General features: G+C 40.6%; 1 protein-coding gene across 1 annotated transcript in view; it reads right to left on the bottom strand.

The window, feature by feature from the left end:
* The window catches only part of LOC134539952 (outer dense fiber protein 2-like), an 89,352-nt gene that overhangs the window by 6,953 nt on the left and 55,701 nt on the right, over positions 1 to 26,698 (bottom strand). Inside the window, exons 8-10 of the mRNA XM_063382375.1 lie at positions 18,534 to 18,776; positions 14,728 to 14,985; positions 76 to 368 (exon numbers count right to left, since the gene is read on the bottom strand). Of these exons, the coding sequence (XP_063238445.1) occupies positions 76 to 368; positions 14,728 to 14,985; positions 18,534 to 18,776 (794 nt within the window). The remainder of the gene's footprint in view (positions 1 to 75; positions 369 to 14,727; positions 14,986 to 18,533; positions 18,777 to 26,698) is intronic.

Raw genomic sequence — 26,698 nt, 5'->3', positions numbered from 1 at the left:
AGTTGGAAACACTTGAGATATTGATCCCGAACCGAAGTGGTGCGGTTTGAGGTATCTGCGCGGGGTGGCGTGTACCTGAGCGAAGTGTTCTCGCGGGAGAGTCCCTCGCAGCGCACGTCGAGCGTCTCGGCGCGAGCCTGCAGAGCGGAGCGGTGGTCCTGGCCCAGCTGCGAGCCGGACGAGGTCTCCTGCAGCTGGCGCGCCAGAGCGTCGCTGCGCGCAGACACGTCTTGCAGCTCGCGCAGCAGCTCCTTGCAGCGGGCCTCGGCGAGCACGCGCGCCTGGTCCGCCTCGCGCTCCTTGCGCTGCAGCGTGCCGATCAGGTCGGGCAGGTGCGCCATCGCCTGCAGCTTCTCTTGGCAATCCGCCTGCACACACCCGACATCTCTCATACATAACAATGACAAAAACAAAATTACAATCAATTGTGGTTTCTGCTAGAAATCTATCCTTGCAGAAAAAAAGAGAAGCTACAAGCTGGCAGGAGATGTTTATGCATTTTTTAAAATTTAGTTTTATATTTTTGTAATTTATAATTTTTTAATTTTTTGTGTTTCACTAATCTTGACTTAAGAAAACTTGAGTTAGGTTTCTCCGTGTGCTCCTAATTATTCCTGCCAATATTTTTATGGGTTTTTCCGTGTACTTTTGTTTATTAATCTCAGCATTTTATTGGTTTTCTGCATGTGCTCATATTTATACCTCCCAATATATTTTTTGTTTGTTTCTCCAAGTTCTTCTGGTCACATATGGCGACACTTCTGTTGGTTTTATCCGTTTGCTACTGGTTATTCCTGTCGAGACTTCTGTTGCTGTTTTCCAAGTGATTATGGTTATTTCTGATGAATAAATCTCTGCATGAAAATTTTTTTAAATCAATGATACATGCAATTTTATTCCGAGTTACATTTAATCACCGGATTTATGTTATTAACCCTTAGCCGGAGACGTGAAAATATTTGACATATCTGGTGACGTGGTGCCCCTCAGACCCCTAAATGTTTTGTAGAAGTTAACTGATTAGAAATTATTTTTGTTCCATGTAAAATTATTTAATGCATTTTTTATACATACTAATTAAATTTAAAAATAAATTAGTAAATAATTATTTACCAATTATAAAATACAATTTTTTCCATTGGTGCTTGCTCAAATAAATCTAAAAATGCCTATTTGTAATAATTACCTTTTTAAAAAAAAATAAGCAGATGGTAGCCTAAAAATTTTATTTGCTATTCAATATAGACATAGTGACAAAACAAAATCTAGAAAACTTCTATGAATAATAAGACTTTTTCATAAAATCTACAACAGATAAATTTTCCCAAATAAATAAATTACTTTTTTCCCCTCCAAATATTTTCCTTGCATAACCAATGCTTAAACCACAACAAAATATATAATCTAGCTAACTAGAAAGCACATGCATACTTATATATTTTGCAAATGGCATTTTTACATAAAATATATTAGCCGAACATTGTTTGAAAAAAATAAATTTGTACGAAAAGTCACTCTGTAGTAGAGTATTTGTTTGCTCTGCAATCATCACACATTGCTTTTCCACACACACTTTGATCACTTAAGTCACTAAAAATATCTTTCAACCACTTAGAAATAGTTTCGTCATAATCTGGATCGCCCACACATAAACATGTTCGTTTAGAAGCCTTTTTATCACTTCTGAGATAGAAACATAACTGGTGACGTGGTGCCACTACGACCCCAAGTTATCTTTGCGACCTGATATCTAGCGCCAGACAGCGTAAACAAATCTGACACTGCAGGAGGAGACTATGTGATATCCAAGCGAAAGGTAGATGGTACCACAAGCAAGTGCCTTGAACTGCACATAGATGGCAGCAAGTTAAAGTTTTGCTGGGGTCACGGAGACCCCACGTCTCCGGATAAGGGTTAAATCAACACTTAAAATAATTTTATCAGGTGGAATTCAAACCAAACTCATTATTCAGTCAAAAAATATGCCTTAAAATGGCTGAGAATCACTTAATGAAGGACGAACTTCCTTCCCCTTGGTGTCTCAAGAACCCTCCTTCTCTTGCGATCGTGATTATGCATTCCGCATTCCGCATCCCACATGAAAGAGCGACTGCCTGTACAACACATCATGTGGCGTCAACAGTTGCAATAATCGGGACTACTTACAACAACTATTTGCATGAGATGAATCAACTCTCGCTGCTGAATAGAGCTATTGTAGCCATTTGCAGTCAATCAGATACGTATCCTCGTAGCCTCTTAGTCTTGTGGTCTTGTAGTTCTGTAGCCTCGTAGTCTCGTATACTTGGAGCCTTATAGACACGTAGACTTGTAGATTTCTGCTCTGTATACTCGTAGTCTTAAGGCATTGCAGCCTTGTAGTCTTATAGAGTTGTAGCTTCGTAGCCAAGAGGTCTGTAGCCCTGTAGTCTCATATCCTTTTGCCGTGCAGCCACATAGTCTCCTAACTTTGTAGCCTCGTAGTTGCGTAGCTTCGTAGCTAGTTAGAGACACTTAAGACTCGTAGTCTCATAGTCCTCTTGCGTCGTAGTCTTGTAGTCATAAAGCCTTTTAGTTTCGTAGTCTCGCAGCCTCATAATCATTCACTCCTGTAGCTTCGCAGCCAATTTACCTTGTAGCCAAATGTTTCTTAAGCAATTAGGCCTAAGACAGCTTGAGCCGATAATTTTTGGAGCCAAAGACTGTGGAGCCAAAATATGTTAGAACCAAAGACTGTTGGAGGCAAAGACTGTGGAGCCAAAGCCTTTGGAGCCGATAACTTTTGGAGCCAAAGACTGTTGGAGCCAAAGACTTTTGGAGCAGATTAAATTTGGATACAATGAATTTTGTAGCCAAAGACTGTTGGAGCCAATGACCTTTTTTTTTAGCCAATGACTGTTGGTGCAAAAGACTTTTGGAGCCAATTTTTTTGGAGGCAAAGACAGTCGAAGGTATTTTAGCTTACCATATATTAACGATCGATTCCTATGTTTCGTTAAATGTACGTAGTCACGCATGTGATATCGTATCCTCCTGATGAATTCGTATCCCACTGACTAGATCGCACCCCATTGACATGATCGTATCCCTGCAATCTTATCGTATCCCTGCAATCTTATCGTATCCCTCTGATGAGATCGTTTCCTACCAAGTTGATTTTTCGTACAATTGTGTGTACTTTTAAATGTGCTTCATTTTGAATGTCCTTCGAAATGTTCTTCCTTTTTGTCAAAAGTGCTTCCAAATGTGCTTCCTTTGTTTGAATGTGCTTCCTTTATCTTATTGTGTTTTCTAATGTGGCTTCCATTTTGTAGAAAGTGCTTCCAAATGTGTTTCCTTTTAGTCGAATGTGCTTCCAAATGTGCTTCCTTTATCTTATTGTGTTTTCTAATGTGGCTTACATTTTGTAAAAAGTGCTTCAAAATGTGTTTCCTTTTAGTCGAATGTGCTTCAAAATGTGCTTTCTTTTTTTGAATGTACTTCTTAATGTGCTCCCTTTTATTGACTGTGTTTCTAAATATGTTTCCTATTTTTTTTATATGTTTCCTTACTGACGAATGCTCTTTATTTTTTGAATTTGCTTCCTTTTTTAAATGTTTATCGATGTCTGTACTCAGGACATGATTGGCCTGGTGGTTAGGAGACGAATTTATCCATCTGATATTGAACATGACCATATTAAAATTTTGGTCACGTATCGACGAATAATATCTCTTTTTTTTTTGGAGATGCTTGGCCTATACACCTAACATTGTACATGGCCTGGCCTGGTGGTTCGGAGATGCTTGGCCTATGCACATAATTTTGTATATGAACCGTTTAAAATGTTCGCCGAGTATCGACGAAAAATACCTCTAGACTACTGACTGGATGTGTTTGCCCACCAACTGGATACGTCTGGCTACCAACTGGATGTGGCTTTCCACCTACTGGACATGCGAATAGACGTGCCTGGTTACCTACTGGTTGTACCTTGCCATTAACATGATGTGTTAGCCAACCGACTGGGCGTGCTTGTCTGGCCAATCTATCTGACGTGCCTAGCCACCCACTGGACGTATTTTTTTTACCAATCGACTGGACGCAAGGGCGCCCATATGATAATTTGTAGGGGGGGGCCAGACTTAGGGGTAAGAAGTATTTTTAATATTTTGGAAGACTAACTGCGGCCTGTTACTAGCCATAAAATAGTTCCAGTTCTGACCCTGTTAAATTTTTTTGTCCTGTTACTAAAATACTAGACCACAGTACTCATTCGCCATAAAAAAACTTTATTGGCTACTTTATTAATTAAATAATAACTATTTTATTGTAACAAGTGAATTTTTAGCAACACAAATGCAGGAATACAGTCCTTATATTTTTGCAGCGTCTCGGGAACACGAATATCAAGAATACAGTCCTTCAACTCATTGCTCTCTTTACCCCTAAATAAATGTCGCGTACAAATTAAATTAAAATAATTATAAAGATTAAACGTGTTGGTCAAAAGATTTAACTTTGGGAGAGAAACGATTTAAATATGTTATCACAGTAAGAAAATAGTTGTTTTTAAATGTAACGCCTGAACTATGCTTATAATTATAGTCAATTTTTTTTCAACTGTTGTTTACCTTTACCATGGCGATATTGTATCACACAAAATATTCCCTCGTTCACAGTTAAATGAATATTAGTATGTTTCGATATAAATCATAATTGCTTATCATTTAGAATTAGCACAGATGTATTCAGTAGTCGAGGACTATAAGTTTATTTAGTGATAGTAAAGCTTCAAATTACAAATGTGAAATCTGTTTACAATATTCAAATAAGATATAAGTTACTAAAAAAGGAATTGTTTCAAATCATGTAACTTCAAACTCAATTTAATATTATCAGCTCAGATCATGTTATCAATGAGTGCCTTTAAACAGTGCTTACGGCTATTTTTGCTCAATGGTGTCAGCAAATTGGACCACTGGATATGAACTACACTTAAGGGACAAGGTAAATTCTCAAAAGTAAATTGCAAAGTTAAGTTATTAATCAAACAGCAACTTCTAATTCCATCTGATCAGACACAAAATCAACATTATGGTTAGAACAAATTAAAATTTAGTTCATACAAAAAATTATTCACAATAAAATTAAATTGAAGATGAACTTCTGGAAAATTAGTGTGATCTCAGATTATATGAAAATAAATTGATTTAGGTACTTGATAATCGATAGTTCAAGGGACTCCCGAAAATTGTTCAAATTCTATTCAATCCGAGACGGCAACCAACCTCCGTCAGTACATGCGAAAGTATGACGACACAGATGACCCCTGGCTCTGAAACAGAGCTGTGCGTGGTCCGGGAAATATGGCTGCTCACTGCCGCTGCTTCCTTCCTCGCAGTGGGAAAGGTCTTGTTCGGTACGCACCAATGGTCGATTTCGAAGTTCTGTGTGAAACACAGCGCCGTCAACTGCTTCTATATCGCCACTGCCGGTCAATCGTTGGCCTTCCTTCCTTCCGGCTGGAGCGGTTTTGATATGAACTTGCAGAAATTATTCTCCTCAGCTCGATTCTCTTCAGCCAAAAATGTTGATCGCTGGCATTACAGCACGTTGAACAGCGTCAGGAATCAGTCTTGCAGGCTGTAAACTTAGTTGACTGGTTTCATTCGTTTCCGTCGTGAAAATTTGATAGTTCGTTTCAAAGCAAGCAATAGATCGTGAAGTAACCCTATCGTGGATGCAGTTTATCGCCTACGATGATTCAAATTTGATGTCACAATAATCTAATTCATTAATACTACTTCTGCCACATAGCTTTATTAGTAAAAACTTGAATGTCAGTCGAAACTATAATAAAATCGTGCAAAATTGATATCTCGTGGATAATCAAAAGTAGGTAATAACGATGTCTCTTCAAAACCGTGGTAGAACGAATACTCCTTTGTTCTAAAGAATGTACTTTTCCTTTGCTATTTAAACGACTTTCAGATGTCAAAACACAAAACATAAGCTGAATGTCCTAGCTATCGCTATTCGCTGGATATGCTAGCCAATCATTAACTTTCTTACAAGTTCATCTTCTTATAATAATTAAATTTATTGTTCAACACATGAATTTCAATGGGTTATTTATAAAATATGAACATTTTATGAAACAAGCAAAGATAAAAAAAAAGAGAAATTTCATATCAGTGTCTAAACACAATCATAGAGGATTAACCTAATTTAAGTTAACAGAATTGTTAAGTACGAATAAAGTATAAGAATTTAAATTTCAGTATCTTGACGTGTCCCGGCAACAGCGTCGGGTGATGGAGTGACTTGAGGTGGGGCGAAAGGCCCTCTGGTAGGCTGGCAGCTGCTCCTTGACTCACAGATATTGGCACTATCCTGCCCTTTTGCTGGGCCAGGGGTAGAGAAGGGGTGTGGTCAGGTACAGTGCGAGGAAGGGGCGGTAGTTGGTGCCTTAGAGCGAGCACCCGAAGGCCGCTCCAAGGGGCGGGGAAGTTGGACTCCTAGAGCGAGCACCCAAGGGCCGCTCCAGGGGAGGGGATCTAGAGCGAGCACCCAAGGGCCGCTCCAGAGGAAGGAAGGGGAGAGGTGAGCAGAAAGCAATAACCCAATTTCCAACTATCTGCTTTATTTCCCCCAGATTTCTCTGGGGTAGGGATCTCTGGCTAGGCACATTTCGACCTAGCTTAAATACAGCTCCTTCAGACATTGGTCACTGACAAAGCGACAATCTTTCCCCAATACAGAAAAACAGGCCATCCTGTGCCCTCCCCAGTAATTCACACACTAGGATATTATTTACTTATAACATATATAGCACTGACACACATTTTATATTATACAGTCATTAATAAATCTATATGCACTGCTATAACCGTTCAAAAGATGCGTGCTGCCATCTATGATATGTTCGCGGCACCACTCGTAGCCTATATCCCACGGCTGGTGTAGAGAAGTCTGTTGGGATACGGCTTTCTTGGCGCAGCGGCCATGTTGGTTGCAGAGAGAGGCCGAGGACAAATATAGGACACAACAATTCGCCCCCTCCCTCTGTGGCCTCGGCCTGGATCGTTGCACCTGCCAGAGGTCAGTACCCTGGGCTTCAGTCCCAGGGCTGACCTCTCTACACTGGCCACTGCACTATGCGGAGGTTAGTCGGTAGCCGGCCAGTCTGACCAGCCGGTCCCGTGGTCTGAGGATTCTGGAGGCACAATCTTGTCCCGGTGAGGAGGGACTAGCAGGTTCCTGGGGTTGCGGGGTATTGTTGACAGATCTGTTTTCTGTCTCCATGGCAGCAGGTGAATCTTGTTCTGGGGAATCCATAATCCTCGGTCTTGTAAGGACTCCCTATTCCAGTTGCACCCTGCTTTTAAGGAGGCATCGCTCAACGGCTGTCTCCACGACTGCATGGTTGATTTCCCCTTTGGGGTTCCTCCTTTCTGATGCCATTGAAAACCACTGCCTGAGTTATTTTGGCTCAGCTTGGTTGTGGCCGAGCGTGGGGAAGGAGTTTCTTGGGGTCGCTGGTCTCCTTGCGTCAACACAACCATAGATTGGTCTCTGTGTTGTTCAGTGCAGATTCCAGGATTAGGGTTAACACCACTTTGATTAGGGGCGTTCGGATCACCCATTCCTTTGGTGCCCCAGTTAAGAGTTCGGCGGGACGTTCGTCCGAAGTGTATAGTTTTATCTTCGAAGTCCAATGTCGCCTGCTGCTGGGTGAGCCAATCTTGGCCCAACACGAGTTCTTCTCGAAGGTCCTTCGCGACCAGACATGGGATCTCCATCTCCACATAGGCTATGCAGCATTGTACCACAGCATTGCCCAGTAAGGTCATGGTGGATCCCTGGGTGGCAAGCTGGGCCATTTGGGGTTGGGACTTAATAGGGGTCCCTGTTCTCTGCACAATACTCTTGTGCACAAAATTAGCAGTGGCGGCTGAGTCGATAAGAGCCTGAATGGGCTGTGAGTCCACTTGCACCTTGACTCTTGGCAGTTCTTGTTGTGGGTGGTGCTGTACGCACATAAGGCTCGGGGTCGGTCTGCTTTCGAGCCGAGCTTGGGAGTTGAGGTTTTCTACCTTCGGTGTAGGGGTAGGGCTCGTTGGCACCACTCTTTCCCTCCAGGGGTCTACTGTGTTGAGGCTGTTCCTTTCAGACTGTTGGCAGCGGAGCACCGGGCAGTCTTGATGAAAGTGCTGTTCAGGACAGTGCCAACACTTAGGCAATCTTTTGTTGGGGGTAGCATATTCCTGTACCGGGGTTGGTGGTGACCACGGTTTGCGGGTTACAGTGCCCCTAGTTTCGAGACAGTCTCGCTGCACGGTAGGGGCTCGAACCATAAGTTCGGATAAATTCTCGGGAGGTGGATGCCGCAGAAATGCCCGAAGGTTGGGCTGCACCAGCTCCAACAAGGTAGGAAGAAATTCATTTGGGTCTCTCCCTGGGTGTAGCCTCTTATAAAGTTTTCTTTTCTGTAGTAAGAAACTTTCGAAATCCTCTCCTTCCTTTTGTTTGGTACCATATAATTGGGCAGTAAGATTTGCCAATCTTGATTGGTTTCCAAACTGGTTCAGGAAGCTCCCTGTGAACTCTTCCCAGGTGTCATACAGCCCTTCATGGTTATTCCACCATCTAGAGGCTTCCCCAAGTAGTAATGGACCTATCTGGTCCACCCATTCGGTGGGGTGGATTGCATGTGCCCGTAGGGCTTGCTCCCATTGGTGTACAGCTTGCACAGGGTCCTCATGATCCTGACCCCTAAAGGGCCGAGGTACACTTGCAGATCTTGTACTTGAAGGTAAAGTGGGATTCACTCTACACTGGGCGCAGGTAAACGACATCCCAGCAAGGTCCAGTGGTGTATCTTCCCAGCCTATACAGGCGAGATGGTAGTCGCGCTGGCAGGCCTGGCAGGTGACGAGAACTAGGGCTGTCCCAGGGCAGTTCGGCGCAAAGCAGCGCCGGGGAGCTGGAACTGTTGGCTTCTTCTCTACCAGAAGTTGTCTGCAGGGCTGGCATATGTGGATATACGCCTGTTCAATGACTTGTTCCACGATACCAAGGCATTGTAGGTGAAACTGGGCATTGCAGCATACACAGGAAACGCTGGGTCCATCCGGTACACTGCAGCGGGGTGCTGCACAGGATCCAGAAGACATCCTTAAGTTGGGATGGGCGCCACCAGGTGTTTTCTGCACTCCTGGAAGTGGGTGTTGGTCCGGCAGTGATGCGAAGCTCTAGCAGCGATAGGTCGTGGTCCTCAGCCTATCCAGACTGTTGCTGGCCCCACGTTGGGCGCCAAATTGACGTGTCCCGGCAACAGCGTCGGGTGATGGAGTGACTTGAGGTGGGGCGAAAGGCCCTCTGGTAGGCTGGCAGCTGCTCCTTGACTCACAGATATTGGCACTATCCTGCCCTTTTGCTGGGCCAGGGGTAGAGAAGGGGTGTGGTCAGGTACAGTGCGAGGAAGGGGCGGTAGTTGGTGCCTTAGAGCGAGCACCCGAAGGCCGCTCCAAGGGGCGGGGAAGTTGGACTCCTAGAGCGAGCACCCAAGGGCCGCTCCAGGGGAGGGGATCTAGAGCGAGCACCCAAGGGCCGCTCCAGAGGAAGGAAGGGGAGAGGTGAGCAGAAAGCAATGACCCAATAATCAACTATCTGCTTTATTTCCCCCAGATTTCTCTGGGGTAGGGATCTCTGGCTAGGCACATTTCGACCTAGCTTAAATACAGCTCCTTCAGACATAAGTCACTGACAAAGCGACAATCTTTCCCCAATACAGAAAAACAGGCCATCCTGTGCCCTCCCCAGTAATTCACACACTAGGATATTATTTACTTATAACATATATAGCACTGACACACATTTTATATTATACAGTCATTAATAAATCTATATGCACTGCTATAACCGTTCAAAAGATGCGTGCTGCCATCTATGATATGTTCGCGGCACCACTCGTAGCCTATATCCCACGGCTGGTGTAGAGAAGCCTGTTGGGATACGGCTTTCTTGGCGCAGCGGCCATGTTGGTTGCAGGGAGAGGCCGAGGACAAATATAGGACACAACAATCTTATGCTTCTCTACCTTCATAATTTAATACAGAAAACAAATTAAAAATGCACACATCACACAATTTTTCACTAGTATTGACATAAAAAGCAAATTTTAAGATAAATTAATATGCATAAGTTTGATTACGGATTTGACTATAATATTTATCTGAAAAAGCAAACTGTAAATTTATTTTCTTCTTGCCGAACAAGTCAAGCACTTTGTCCTCGAAACCAGGGTTTTTCACTCTTTTCCTGTGGACACTTAGAAGGCATAAGCTGGACAGACGGTCCTCGCCAGTAGTACTTCTCAGCCACGTCTTCACTTTACACAGTGTGCTGAAAGAACGCTCTATTGTGCAAGTTGTGGGGGTATGGTTTGGTAGAATATAAGCAGTCTCCTTAGGTACTAATGGGTAAAACATTGTTTCTGAAAGTATATCATGGAGCTTGGTTTTTTCCAAACATTCCGTATTCGTCCAGACGTCATACCATACTCTGGCTTCTGCTTCCAAGTTGTCGATTTGATACAACTTTTGCAAACTTTTTATGTCTCTCATGAAATCTTTCGTCTCCTTTTTCATCTAATGTGGTTGAAGAATTCCACCTTTGAAAGGTATGCCTTTATCTCTTTCAAATCTTGTAGTAAGTGACATAATTATAGAATCCATGTACGTATTGTAAATTGCAACTTTGAAATAGTCTTCAGGTGATGAGCACTGGACATTCACGTTACATCTGTGGGTCTGCCTTCCAGCCAATATTGGGATTTTTATATCTATGTCAAGCTCATTACAGTCTTCTTTTACTGCCTCGAAAATGGTTTTGAATTCGTCATTGCTTTCTCTCTGCTTTTGAAATTTTTCTAGCAGGTCAGTATTGGTGTATCTGTCACCACACAAAAGTTAACATGATGCAGTGCGTGGTGCAGCTGTGGTTAGTCGCTGTGAGGTCACTTTATATCACTCGTGCAATGAGGCAAGTTATGGAATGTTAAAAAAATAATAAATAAGGGGAACGCAGGGGAGGGCAGAGGGCAGACGGCAGTCATTGTTTTTACTATTTAATATTATATATATTCCATTCAATAAATTATAACATGTATCTTCAGGGGGTGGGGTGTTTAAAATTTTATGAAGATAACGTTTTTACGAATGCAATCCAAGCGACCGTGAGCGTACGTAAAATCGGGATTCCAGTGTGAATTGCTTCCGAGTCTACTGAAAGTAGCGGAATCCTTTTAAACACTTTTGAAGGAAAAAATAAAGTTTTCCTCTAAGTTCAAAATTCCAACATAAATTTTACGTTGTAGACTTTTCTGAACAATAATTCTTATTTGAGTAACTTTAATGGTGTAAGCTTACCTTAAAAATTATTGTGAATATTCTGAGCGGATGTGATGAATGAGGAAAACTAAGAAGCACTACATAATAACAATGGTTTTTATCTTTACACTTTTCACTGATTTATTTACACTTAAGTTATTTATACTGACTGAATACATTAAACTAAATCTAGACCAGATGCATAAAACTGTAGATCTAAAGACTATTGGAAAATCTCTGTTTTGAGATGTTATTTGTGAACATACACATTATTATGACGAAAAAGTAGCAAAACATTTCGCCGTCTGCAAGCACATGTCAATTGTCGCGTCGTCTAACTCTGACTGGTCTAAATCTGTTGTGTTGTGTTATCACATGAGCTTGGGCAGGATTACGAAGGGGAATGACTCGCCACGGGCGTTGAGCTTGCCCACATTTTCTCCCTGTACACAACACCTTATATCGCAGCAGCAGAACTAATGCTTGAACTAACATAAAAAATGAAGTAGACATGTAAAAAACGATATAAAATAATAGATTCGTGTTGAACCACTTCTACATAATACCGAATTTAAATAATTTTCTTTAAAGTAAAACACCTGACTACACTATATATTTTTTCCTTCCCTGAAAGCTAGGGGGGGCCACGGCCCCCCCCTGCCCCCGGGTATGGGCGCCCTTGACTGGACGTGTGTGCCTGGTCACCGACTAGACGTGACTGGTTAATCGACAGTCATGTGGAGATGTTCTGAAAACACATGTTAAGTCATGTAAAGGACTCACTTCGACTTCTAAGAAGACTGTAGATATCGATAAACGTTTGTCATTTGCTGGTCTTTTTGTAATTGTAGAATATCTCAATTAAATTTTTTATTTACGTTTTTGTTTTCATTCTCGAACCGGTAATTTTTTATTAATTAAAATGAAATGTTATTTTATTGCATCCAACAAGGCTCTAACAAAGAAAGGATATCAATTGAATTAATCATTATTTTAAGAAGTGATTTTTTTTAATGATATTTAGAATTTTTCCCGAATTTATAGCTTAATAAATACACAATTTCAAGATGGCAGCCAGGACAGTTAACAAGATGATGGACGCCGCGGTAATAAATACTACTACACTCTATTGGGGGAAAAATTAAAATGATATTGTGGCAGCACCCTCCAGTAGAAGAAAATGAGACGGCGACCTCCACCAGATTACAACAAGATGGCGGACCGAAGAAGACTGCAATGACGTCATACTGGCTGGCACAATATCTGCATTGGGATAAGGGGTGGGAAGTCTGTCTGCCGGTGACTTCCGTGGAGGAAGAATATGTCGCCATTTTTAATCAAATGCCGAATTCGATCCGAGGACTCTATGATGCAAGTATGTTTTATTAAAAATTTTTTAAAATAATATTTTTATAAATTTAAAAATTTTCCCCGATTTTCTAGCTTAAAAATTATGGAATTTTAATATGGCAGATGAATTTCAAAATAGGTGAAGTTATTATTATTAAAATTTTTACTAAATTTAAATATTTCCCATTAAAATCGGATAATAATTACGGATTTTTAAGATTGCAGCTGCTACGAAAATTGATATGTTCGGGAATTGGGGTGTTCGATGACAAGATATCAGAATTCAAAATAGCGAATGAGGTCGAAGGTCAAGGTCAATGTCAATTTCAGGGTAAAATTTCAAGGTCAAAGGTCAAGGGCCAAATTCCAATGTCAAGGTCAGAAGTTAAGGTCAAGGTCATTTAAGATGGCTGTCGTGACGTCAGGGCAGTCGGCACCACCGGTACCAGACCCTGGACCATGCCACCGGACCGACTATCCTATACTACTTCAGAAATTTCGTCACGCTGTGCTGCAGCAATTCATTAGTTTAGACTGAGTCTAGAACTCTAAAGCTTGTTACTGCTCTCGGAGAGAGTCAGCTAATAGTTTTGGTCAACTGTGGTGGTTTTTATTGGTCCACCTGACACCTATTGCCCCTATATCTCCCCCAATCACTTCCTCAGACATATATATATAAAATATGAGTATAAATGCAAGAGAAAACTACAAACTGTTACTGTAGTGGAGCGTATGAATATAGAGAAATAATTTCTAGGACATGTGACATAATGGACTCAACACAGAATCCAAGAAGTGGAAAATGACTTTGGCCACAAAAGCATCCACTGTAAGATTAGTTATGTTGGTCACTTGGTTAAAAATATTTGCTTATAGATTCAGTAGTATATTATATTAGCCTATAATGCTGGGTTCGTTGAATATCTTGTAGGTAGAGCCACTCACACAATAATTGTTGCCGATGCCTAATAAATTATATCTCATTGGCGTGAAATAACTTTCAGCTGGCTCAGTGATGTAGTAGTTAGTATAGCTTAAACAATTCCATTGGATCATGGATTCGAGTCCTATCATGGACATGACGGTATTTAGGACGGATTCATTTTAAAATTTTTCTCTTATTTGAACTTTGATATAGCCTAAGTTATATTAAAAATTTTAAATTACATAATTGATAAATTATTACCTAACTTAAATAAAGTATTTTAATATTAAGTAATTTTCTTTTAATTAACCAACCCATATTTTCATTCCCTTAAATATTTATAAACCATTATAGCCATTACTGTAGAGAGTTATGGAATAATTGTTTAACATAACACACTTTGAAGCAAAATTTATTTAATATAATAATATATATTTATCATCAGTTAACTGGTTAACTCATACATTGTTTCTTCTATTAAAGCTTATTCAGAAAAATCAACAAGAAAACTATCAAGGTAGCATAACACTGTACCACAATAAAACCTAAACGTGACTAAGGTTCTATTGATAGTGCGTCCCACTGTTTGAAAATAAGGTATGACCAAACTAACACACCCATATCTCGGGGATGGTTTGGCATCAACTTAAGAGGTGGCAATGAGTTATTTCTAACAAAATAAAATTTCAAGATGATAATACTGCGTAAAAAATTCATGAAAGGATATAGGCTGAGCATTGTGGCATTACTTCAACCCTGTGGTCAGCAATGACTTTAACACAGTGCACAATGTTTCAGATATATTTCAGAAATTTAGTATAAAAACATTTTTTCACAATCACATTTTTTTTAAATTTCTTTGCTTCGATGGGAAAGATCGATTAGAGAACAGGTTTTTACAGCTTACCCAACTGAACATTACACCGAAGCTCATTGAAACGTTTCTGCATTTCATATTAACATGCCAAAAATCTCTCGATGTGAGAGGGGTGGGGGTCTACAGAGAGGGAACATGAAGGATTGTACAGCAAGGCTGATCAGAGAAAAGTGCAGTGCAAATGTACGCCTGTAGCTGACCCTGATACGCTGTATCTCGTCGTTGAGCATGGCGGTGGAGCGCATGAGGTCGTCGCGCGCCGCCTGCTGCTGCTGCTGCAGGTCCGCGATGAGCTGCTCGTTGGCCAGGTAGCGGCCGCGGTACTTGGCGCACAGCGCGGTCTGCTCCTGCAGCTCGGAGCGCAGGTCCTGGCCGTCGAGGTGCGCCTGCTGCAGCTCCTGGCGCGCGCGGCACAGCGCCGCCTCCGTCTCGCGCAGCGCCCCGCGAGCTCCCTGTTGCTGCGCCCGCACAACCCTCCTCCCCTATACACACACTGGTTTAACTTTTAACTGCCAGTCTGTGTTTCAGTTTTATTAAGTAGATTGTCAAGTATTTGCATCACCATCTATTTAACATAGAACAAATATTTTAGTGCAGTAAGTCAAAAATGGCATTTCTTGGTGAAGCATAGGCGGGCGGATCCAAGTACTCGTCTCAGGTGGGATTCTTATGAAGGTCGGTTTATTAGTCATAAAGCACACGGATATTCAGAAATATAATGTTTACTAACATAAAGATCAAAAATTTTCTGAAATGTTACAAAATATATATTTGAGACTTTTTTGTTTTCTAAGAGATGTGTGAGAACTTATACTAAGGGCCTAATATATGTGTAATAATTCTATCAACCATGATAAGTGGTTCAACTGCGATCAAAGATATACTTTGTCATGCATGATTGATTGGGTGACGTATGTACTCACAAGGTAAAAAAGAAAGACGAATTTTTGAACTTAAATAGAAACAGCACATTCCCGTCTATCAACCAGGTGTAGTAGGGTTGTTTCCTTTGAGTCGCGACAAAACATTTGAGTATCAATTAATTATTAAGAATCATTCTTACTGGATTCCCGTCAATTTGATTTGAGGAGTATAGGATGTATGTAAATGTATATATATATATATATATATATAAAGATTAGGCAGTTGACCCCTACCTTTAACCTGAAATATACTTCTAAAAATACACGCCCACACAAATTTACAAATACAAAAATACATACTAAATAAACACTTGTCGAGTGAATGAGTGATTACTAGTTAAGAGTCACGATAGTGCCAAGTGCATTAGGGACGGAGCAGAAGTGGGAGGCCTTGATGGGTGGAACGTGAGTATCCTGCAGCTCACGGCAATGTCCATCAAGTTTTCCTCTCGCGAACATTTCTGGCCTGGCCCCATTGCGAATAGAACCGGGATCATGTTAGTGGTAGTCATATGATCTGACTGGTCATTCGCCTTCTACAAAATAATATATATATATATATATATACACACACACACACACTAGGTATTTTGCAAGGTGCGCTGCGTACCTTTGCCATATAGTATGCTCTAGGATTGACCATGTACAGTATGACTGAGCTTTTGAACACTGATTCGGTATCAGACATGGTTCGCAACCCACAATGATCACGGATAAACCGCCTGTAACTGTGCTACCTAAAACATCATTCTTTTCAATAAAGCATGATAAGTACATACTTAAGCAGTTGTTAGTGCCCTGCGGTCGACCGCTGTTTCGGTGCTGACGTGCGTAGACTAACATACGCCTCACCCATACATCTCCCTCCTTTGTTTACCGTGGCATGGCTTGATTTCTACCTAGAGACCTCGCCTCTTCCTCATTGGGCTGAAGGTTTAAAAAAAAGCACAGCCTCTTAATCAATTTTAATGTGCATCATCACTTACACCACACATTTCGGTCATTTACTATTACGTAGTTAAATAATAAAATATATTGGGTGATGATTGGGGGGGGGGGGGTGTGAAGTGAAATAACAAACATTGGGAGGGTCGTTTCCAACACTCCACTTCACCCCCCCCCCCCCCCCCACCACGGTTCCACAGAGTTTTGGTGCCCGACGAAAATAATGACAATTTCATGTGGTACTTAGAATAAATTGGGTTTTAATTAGAGGGTAGGGAATCTAATTTTGCTATAACGTTCACTATACTGTCTAAGGGTATCGTAAGATTTTAATGGTTTATGTTCTCACGATCGAAAACAAGAGAATCATGGATTGATCGTGAATGTAAACTCGCAATTCACATATTACAAATTTACTTACTGAACCAAACATACATGTATGTACTCAAATAAGCTGTTTTAAACTCTTAATTTTAATTTTAATGCCTACGGGGTGGTAGGGAGATGCGGGTTGCTGATCGTAAGGGGTGAATGTTCATGGGTGGCAGCAAATGGTAGAAAAAAATCCCATACTGAACAATAAGCTGAAAGGCTCAGAATAACACTAAAAATAATGATATGTAACTATGTTTATGCCAGTTTATTTAAAGCTCGATAAAAAGTATTGATGCGAGTGTCAAAAAGGCTGAAATTGGTATTTTATAAATGGTTTTTGGTTACGATATTTTTGATTATGGCACATCAAATTACCACAAGTATGTAGCGCAAACCTTTGTAGTTCGGCCTGCTACAAAAGGTTTCGGTCGCCGCTTTAGGCTTCACATCACGCCAGGACATTGCCCAGTAGGCAGAGCTGATGCAACTTGCAAGATCTCTTAGGGTAGTACTGACGACGCGTATAGCCATGAATAAAATGAAACACACGAGCTAACTTGTTACATGTCGATGGGAAAAGTCATTTGGAAGGTAAGCGTGTTGCCAACGAGTGTCGGTTATTCAGGGCAAGGAAACATAGCTTGATGCTATAAAGAAACGTTTTTCGTGATATAATGTATCTCTTTTTCAAAAATTTATCTATATAAATGTTGAGGAGAACCTTCTTTACAGCAGCCTCGTAAGTCAAAGCAATGACCCATCAGTGGTTAACGAAAATCTAAAATGCTGAGGGGGACATTCGGTTAGGGAGATAACGAAATAAATATAACTGTTTGTGGGTTTACCAATGCCATGTTGATTGTAATTGTGAGCCTCTATTTTGTACTTTATTGAAGGCTCGTTTAGGTATAATACTTTAGCTATTAAATTACTTTCCAAAATACAAATAGCAGCAGACACTCGATGGCTTGTTTGTACTAAATGATACAAGCATTCTTGCGGAATTGCGTACTTGCACATTCGCATACTTGCGCAATCGCATACTTGCTTACAGGCATACTTGCACATATTCTTATGCACTCGCATACCTCAAAAGTCACCTTTATTGTTTTGTAAACGTGTTTCAAATGTTTGTGTAGGTATCCTACACATTTCCTATCTAAGTATGAAGCTTCATTTCTGGGGCGAGTGCTGGCCAAGCAATTTTTATTTTATTTAAGTGATATATTTTTTATCAAATCAAATAAAAGTAATACAGTTTATACACTTTTTTATATACATTTTGTTTCATCTGTAGTATTCGGAGACTTCAACCGATTGTAAAACAATGTAGGATGTGTAGCCTAGGGAAAACCCTGAGCTCTTACATTCGGAATGCAAAAAAATCATGCATTAAAATCAAGCAGGTTAATTAAGGGAACAGAGGGATGTTTTCGGAAGAAGAGTGGGACATTGCTTTGTAACAGAATTTTAAACTGTGAAAGCAACACTTAATAGTGTTTATAATAAAAACTGATGTTCTATTTGATGAGTAGAAGATACAGTAATTATGGTATATTACACCACAAAATAATTGGCTACCAATGGTTTGTTTGCCTAATAATAGCTGAAGTATAACGTCTAACAGTCGATGTGGCTACATTAATTATATTTTACGAAAGCTGCTATCTAGCGGGTGGGCCCAAAACTACATCAAAAACTAGGCCGCAGTCTCGGTAGTTAGAGTAGCACTGTAGTACTGTAGTGCGTGTTGGAGAGCTGACCTCTTGCAGCTGCGCCTCGGCGCGCCGCAGCCGGTCCTGCGCCGCGGCCAGCGCCGCCTCGCCCTGCTCTCTGTCGGCGCGCGCGCGAACCAGCTCGTCCTTGAGGCGCTCCGTCTCGACGCGCAGCGCCGTCAGCTCGCGCTCGCGCTCGGCCAGCTGCTGCTGCAGGCGCGCGCAGCGGTCGTCGCCGGGCTCGCCGGCCGGCGCAGCTGCCGCCGCCGGCACCAGCCCCATCGCGCGTCCCTGGCATACCCGAAGTCCCAGCCATTGTCAGCACGTCAATTACACGCCCCTATTCTGTCATTTACAAATAACATTACAATTTATATGAAAATACATATGAAGTACCATCAAGTCTCTCTTCCTGATTTATATAAATAAACAGATAACATTCGCAGTTGCCCAGTGTGACGATTAATAATTAATTTTTGCATAGTTATGTATATTTTGTGACTGACTGTTTTGCTCTATCCAATGTGTTTCGTTCTAGGGTTTGTGTGAGATAACATGTATGCGATCACTTAGGTTAACTAATATATAAAAAATTCTATGTTGTCACTTTTTTACCTCGTTATCACCATATTGTTCATCCCAAAACATGCTTAACTAATAACTTCGTTAAAGCTATAATTCATAATTGTTTATAATATCTAGGTCTTATGACAAAAAGTTCGTTCACTTTGGCCGAGCTCATACAAATGAGTCGTTGGCTGATATATATATATATATACAAATATAAATATAAATATATATATATAAATAAATATATATATATATACAAATATATATATATATATATACAAATATATATATATATATAAATTATTGTACATTTTATTTACTCTCCGGAAATCGTTTTTGACTCTTAGGCTTCTGTCAACAGAATCATGTCATATCTTATTTCTTATCCTATCTCATACTAATAGTAAAAGTTTAGATTTGTGTCACATAAACAATACTGAACTGATTTAGAAAATATTTGAAACAAGAACTTGCCCATGTCTCTGATTAACACACAGGATTCATATAATTCCGAAATTTCATCCCTATGTGGGATAACATAAGGCTAATTTGGTTTAGTTAACTCCATCGCTAAAAACAATCACTTTTAAACAACAAAAAATCATTTAAATCTGTTTCTACAATGCAAACACTACACTTGAGCCAATGTTTTGGGCGTCTAACCATTATAAAACCAACAATTAGCTAAAGGAAAATAACAAAAGGCTTCGACTATTTACCGTGTAATCATGCAGACCTGGCCACTCCCTGATCCACGCAATGCTTTCAAAGGCCAGAAGGGTCTGTGACATCTCTACGACCTCAACAGGCGGTCTCGTGGAGGGAGGTCAAAGCAGTGCAGGGGAAGTGGTCGACGATCTGTCCAGTCGTGGACTTGTCCATTCCCCGGCCAGAACTGCAAGAGCCGTCGCGCACGCCCGCCCGTCAGTCAGCAGGCGATTCACCACACTCGCTCGTCCGTACCATTATATTTTTCCATTTCAACGCTGCCACATGTTGAGAATACTTAAAATTTGAATAAATTTCTTTCATATAAGTAGATTAGTTTGGCAATCGCATTAATTTGACTAGCGTCACTGTACAATAGTGGTTGCAATACTTGCGCCTAGCGATGCGAAGACGCCACCCGCAGAGCTCGGTGGGGTTCGGCTGGCATCGGCTGGCATCAGCCGGCATCGGAGTGGCGCGTAAGCGGAAACAGAAGAGCTTCCATGTTCTCTTGGTGTCACTTGCTTCACATGGACTGTTCTCGCAACTTGTTGAAGGGAGAGAGGTAGGAGCGGAATTAACTATTGATCACCGAAGGTTACGTCACATCTCTACGCTACGCCGTCAAGAAGCTCGTCCGCTACCACCATTACGATCCCGACTCTTGGACTTAGAATTCGGAAATTGGTAAGCCGTATACCTTGCTTAAATTACGTCTTAACAGAATTCTAGACTTGTCGTACGAGCCATAGCTACGACTTGTAATAATTTGTGAACTAATATAGCCGAGGAAACTGTGATATTTATACTGGTTTCGAACTTAGTAAAAATAAGGCAAATAAGTGAAGGCTGAAAAAGGTTGCTATGCAGTGGCAGTGTGGCTCGGGAGATGACTACTTGACGTTATCAATAGTGTCCAATAACACCAACTTTACCTTTGACATTCCATCACGAGTAATGAAGTTTAATAATTAGCCTCCCAGTATTCGCGAAGAAAAGGTGGAGTAATGTGATTTGCAATTTGAGAATGTATTACGAGTCTTTGCTGGGTTAGGCTACATTTATATTAAGACTTTGAATATTCCTACTTCGCTCGAGAGCTAACGAGATGGCGAGTAATCCCACTACAGACACAGGCAAGTGTCTGCGCTTCAGTCTACTAGTTACAGTATTTAAGAACTTGAATGAGACCGTCACAATTGACAAGTTGGGATGCGGTCCAAAAGCATCCAGGTTTTGTGGCGCCGGAGGCGAGCGAGTAGAGGAGAGAAGAGTGTTCCGCTACCGAGTACAGCAGTCGCTTGTTCGTCACGGGTCCCCGGACCACGTGGCAAAACAACTAGAGGTCGTCGCCATCGTGAAATGTCCATCCACAAATAAATACTAAGGCGAGTAAAGTCTCCAGTAAGAACCACCATAGTCGCGGAGGATGAAGTCTGGCTTCACCACAACAGGCATTTTATGCTGCATTTTGGTGCTGAGTTCTAACGAACATTTCATGCTGCATATTTACGCAGTGTTGTAAATTTGGAAACAGACTTTAAATAATATTTTGTTAAATCATATTTGTAAATAACAAGTAGGTTTTAAAATATTTCACTGTTGTAAGGCCTCGCCAGCAATATGACTTTTATTGAGGTTAATTTTAGTGCAATCAGCAATACGCTTATTTAATCCGTTTGTTGTGATATTTTTGTTGTGAGCAGTTAATATTTTCGAGAATCCAGTTAAAATTAATAATCAAGCAAGAATTGACTTATTGTATTTAATAATTTCAGTGCTAAGTAACTGGAGATTGAAACACTTTGATGTACGAAAGAATAGCATTTTTTTTGGTAAAATGTCTATTTATTGCAGTGTACCTGGCACTTTGTGAGGTGCAACGAGTTTTTCTTGTATAAGTGAGAGTAAGAAAGACACAACTGCTAGGCAGTCGCACAGCCCTGTCCTTAAGGATATTGTTTGCATATATTTTAAGGCTCTTGCTAATTAATAAATGTTATGTTCACAGAGTGCTCCTGACCCCAGTACTATCTTTCTTGTTGATTGCATATTGTTTTTTCGAACGTTTCATGTTTATAAGGAATTTAATAAAACTTGTGTTTATAGTCAATTACTATTTCATTCACATTCTCTGCCAGGTTTCCGCCCTTTGTGCTTCACCCCTGTCATCAGCGATAAGGGAGTGGTTACAAACGTGTAAGCTATACACTTTTAACTCATTAAACTCAATTTATCTCTCTGGTATTTATCTCTAAATTTAAGATATACAATTACCTACACTGCTGTGACTCGGACGAATTTTTAAATGTTTTAAAATATATTTTAAAAAGTAGTTACATAAGCACAAAAATAAACCTCCTTAAAAAACCTTATAATATAGTAAAATTTGACATGAAAATCCCTTGTAGACACTTGGAGGTTATAATTTCATCCATCTGTCAACAGTATTAAGTTACCACGAATTTGACGTACGGATGGATGGAATTTTTTGGGCCATCTCATTGGCTGCAGGTCACGTAACAAATGGTGGAGACTTAATATTGTAATTCCGGCTTTAGGGACATAAAATGGGAGTAGTATATAATAGGGGCTACTGGCGCAGGCTTCAGGCTGTGGTGGTGGTGTCGGTGTCCGCCATATTGGATTGTGACGTCACGGCGGCCATCTTGGATTGTGACGTCACGGCGGCCATCTTGGAGGAGTGTAACGGGACACATCGTAACGGGACAAGTTTGACCTGGAATTTGATCCTCAAAAATCGCCAAAAATGACCAAAATTGGGCAAAAATTGCCCAAAATTCCTCAAAAATCGTCCAAATTTCAATTTTTTTGAAAAAAATTTCCGCCAAAAAATCTCAAATAATTCCACAATTCAAAAATTCGGATTTCGAAAATCCTCAAAAGTCGTTTTGTCTTAGAAAGAACCCAAATTCCTAAAAGCGGCTTAAAACTCGTAAGAGCTAGCCGCTCTAAGCCGTCGAGGACATGACCTTGAAAATTAGGATGCCATGGCAGCCATATTGGATGATGACGTCACCGTCGCAATTTCCGTTACGGCCGCCATCTTTAACTTTTTTATTTATTATCCGAATTTAATGAAATTTTTTTTTAAATTATAAAAAAATTTTAATAATAAAATTTTAATAAAAAAAATTAAAAAATCATACATTAACGACACGGAGCTCGGAGTCCTCGGTTCGAACCCGTCGAGTACAAAAAAAATTAAAAATGGCGACCGATCCTTCCCCCTAGGTGGGTGCTAGCAGACTGACTCCCACCACTTTTCTTAAAGCATATATATCGTCACCTAGTATGACGTCATGTCCGCCATCTTGTCTTCGTTGCTGGAGACCACCATCTTGTTTTCGTCGACGAGAGTGCGCTGACACCATGTTAGTTTAGTTCTTATCCGCTAGAGTGCAGTAATCATTTAGTACTGTGACACCCACCATCTTGAAATTTGGCCGCCATCTTGAAAATCCGTAATTATTTAGCTAGAAATTCGGGAAAAGTTCCAAATTCATTAAATAAATCACTCATTAACTTACATATTGATTCGATCGATTCCTGTCCTCGGTTCGATACCCGATCGATGCAATAATGTTTAATTTTATGTAAAAAATAATAATTTCAATAAACCATGTTCAACATTCGTAAAGAGACTTTAAATCATCTACTACCATCATCCTATCAGACAACAAGAACACCATATTGGAAATTCGTAATTGTAATGCTAGAGATTCGGGAAAAAGTTCAAAATTCATTAAATAAATTTGTAATCCATATAATGATTGATTGGATCGACTTAGGTCCTTGGTTCGATCCCTGGCCGATACAAAACAACTTTAATTTAAAAAAATACTAAAAAAGTGTTAGGTTTGAGAAAATAAAAACACCACAAGTTCTTTTAAAAAAATTTTATTACATAAATTCAATACACTACTACAAGTACAAAAAAAAAACACTGACAAATTACTAAAGCCTTTTGGATTCCTCGATTCAAACAGTCTTCTTATTGTACGGACTAAGCCTTTTACATGACTTTAAATGACTATCCGATCCGGTCATCACCGCAGCCAGAGACGGACTGAAGTTCATATCACTTATATAGTCTCATTAGCCGGTACAACACATGAGTCAAATCAATAACCATGTTCATTATACGTCTCGGAGCATTTTTTATAATGACGATGTAAGCTATCGAGACGTGAAATTAGTTTATTGCACTTATTGCACTGAAATTGTATTCTTTGAACATTATAAGAACAACCGCTTCTTTCATGTCTGCGAGCATTTGAGGTGATAGTAAATGATACACCACAGTATTTGCACTGATGCGAAGTACGCTCTTCATTAATTGAAGTATTCAATGCTGATGAAACTTCAGCTAATGGTGGAACAGCACATATCGAAGTCTCCTCCAGTGTTGTCAGAGACGTTGCCAACGGGATCTGCTCCAACATCGTCGGCGCCGACGTCATGGTTCCCGTAGTCGATGGTACATCCTCCATCGAGTACGACGTTAAAGTCGGCAAAGATGCCATCGAAGTCTCAAGAACAAGCAATTACACGTCTTATGCACCAGAAGAAACAAACTAGGTGATCCGTACACCGTCGACGTCAGTAACAAAACTGAGCGTCCTGCTGTCTAGGACTCGCTTATATACATGCACCGTATGGAATAATACGCTAGTCAAACCAAGAACATTTTACTAAAATACTAGAGTCAAAACAACATTAAAAAAATAGAAGCACCATCAAAAAAAAGGAAGCACACTTGGAAGCACCATCAAAAAAAGGAAGCACACTTGGAAGCACCTTCAAAAAAGGAAAAAAAAAAAATTGGAAGCACCGACTACGAAAAGGCAGCACATTTGGAAGCACCGACTACTTAAAGGCAGCACATTTGGCAGCACCGACAACGAAAAGGCAGCACATTTGGCAGCACCGACAACGAAAAGGCAGCACATTTGGAAGCACCGACAACGCAAAGGCAGCACATTTGGAAGCACCGCCTACGAAAAGGCAGCACATTTGGAAGCACCGACAACGAAAAGGCAGCACATTAGGAAGCACCGACAACGAAAAGGCAGCACATTTGGCAGCACCGACTACGAAAAGGCAGCACATTTGGAAGCACCGACAACGAAAAGGCAGCACATTTGGCAGCACCGACAACGAAAAGGCAGCACATTTGGCAGCACCGACAACGAAAAGGCAGCACATTTGGAAGCACCGACAACGCAAAGGCAGCACATTTGGAAGCACCGACTACGAAAAGGCAGCACATTTGGAAGCACCGCCTACGAAAAGGCAGCACATTTGGAAGCACCGACAACGAAAAGGCAGCACATTTGGAAGCACCGACAACGAAAAGGCAGCACATTTGGAAGCACCGACTACGAAAAGGCAGCACATTTGGAAGCACCGACAACGAAAAGGCAGCACATTTGGAAGCATCGACAACGAAAAGGCAGCACATTTGGAAGCACCATCATCGAAAAGGCAGCACATTTGGAAGCACCGACTACGAAAAGGCAGCACATTTGGAAGCACCGACTACGAAAAGACAGCACATTTGGAAGCACCGACAACGAAAAGGCAGCACATTTGGAAGCACCGACAACGAAAAGGCAGCACATTTGGAAGCACCATCATCGAAAAGGCAGCACATTTGGAAGCTCCATCAACAAAAAAAAAAAAAGGCAACAAGGAAGCACAAGTTACGAGATCTAAGTCTTAGAAATCAGAATACAAGAAATAAAAACATTAAATTCTTATAATTTAAATTGTTTATTTTATTGCTTTACATTATACAAATGCAAGTAAAACAAGCCATTATTGTATGTAGCCAGCATTCCTCAGTTCCTTGAGTATGAAGGATATTTCTTTGATGCACGAATAGTTTCCTGCACAAAGCGAACCATGTAGAAGTCTTAGCCGGTCAACCAATATGTTTGGATCTTTCCATGATGTGTAATCAATCTCTTCTACCGCCATCTTCCTTGCACCTTTATAAATATTATGATCTCTGGTGTCTTCCGTTTTACCACCAACCTCAGGGTAACTTTCATGTTTGAGACGGTGATCATCACAAGCTTGATCAGATTTATTTAATATATCACGTCGTTTCCACCGTTTCGGTCTCAGGACACCGCCACATTCTTCGATCTTGTCAGCTTTAGGTGCTTCATCATAGTCTATGTCTTTGTCAACAGCCTCAGAGTCACTGTAACAATCACCGTAGAAGGAATCGTCTTCACCCAATTTTCCGTAATATTTCGATGTTGATGATGTTGAAGCGTCTTCATCGTCTTCATGCTTCCTTTTTAGGAGTCCATCATTTTTACAAAGTAGGAAAGATCTACTTGAATTCGGCTGGAATATATTCTCACTTTTCACATTAAGGATTCTTCCATTGTCTTCATTCTTCCGTAAATCATCAACCTCCTTCAATTTAAGTTCTTTGTCGAGATCGGAAGAGCCAAGAAAATTATTGTGGTAATGCAGATCACTCTTCCTTAGGATGGTAGATTCATCGTTGTCCTCTAGCTTGTACGCAGGCTTGGCGCTACAAGTTCTTCCATGTCTTTTTAGGCTCTCTCTCCGCGTAAACGACTTGCTACATCGAACACAACTTATCATATTGCGCAGTGGATTTTTAACACAGTCATTCTTCTCGTGTTGTCTTTTATTCTTTCTCAAGATAAAATCTTTACTGCAAAACTTACACCTATGTTCTTTCGATACAGCGTCAGATCCCAAATCAGAATTCATATTAGTTACTGAGACTAATGCCAGATACCAATTGAGTGTTTTAAATTAGATTCAATACTTAAATAGAAATTTTTTCATATTTCATCAGCGAGAATTAATATATCTCCTGCAAAAGTACTTTATGCATGTAGTTCTGCTTTTCAACATCAGATGTC

The sequence above is a fragment of the Bacillus rossius genome, chromosome 1 (genome assembly GCF_032445375.1).
Source record: "Bacillus rossius redtenbacheri isolate Brsri chromosome 1, Brsri_v3, whole genome shotgun sequence".
Classification (NCBI taxonomy): domain Eukaryota; kingdom Metazoa; phylum Arthropoda; class Insecta; order Phasmatodea; family Bacillidae; genus Bacillus; species Bacillus rossius.
Note: the sequence above shows the minus strand (reverse complement) of the source record. Positions and strands in the feature narration are given on the sequence as shown.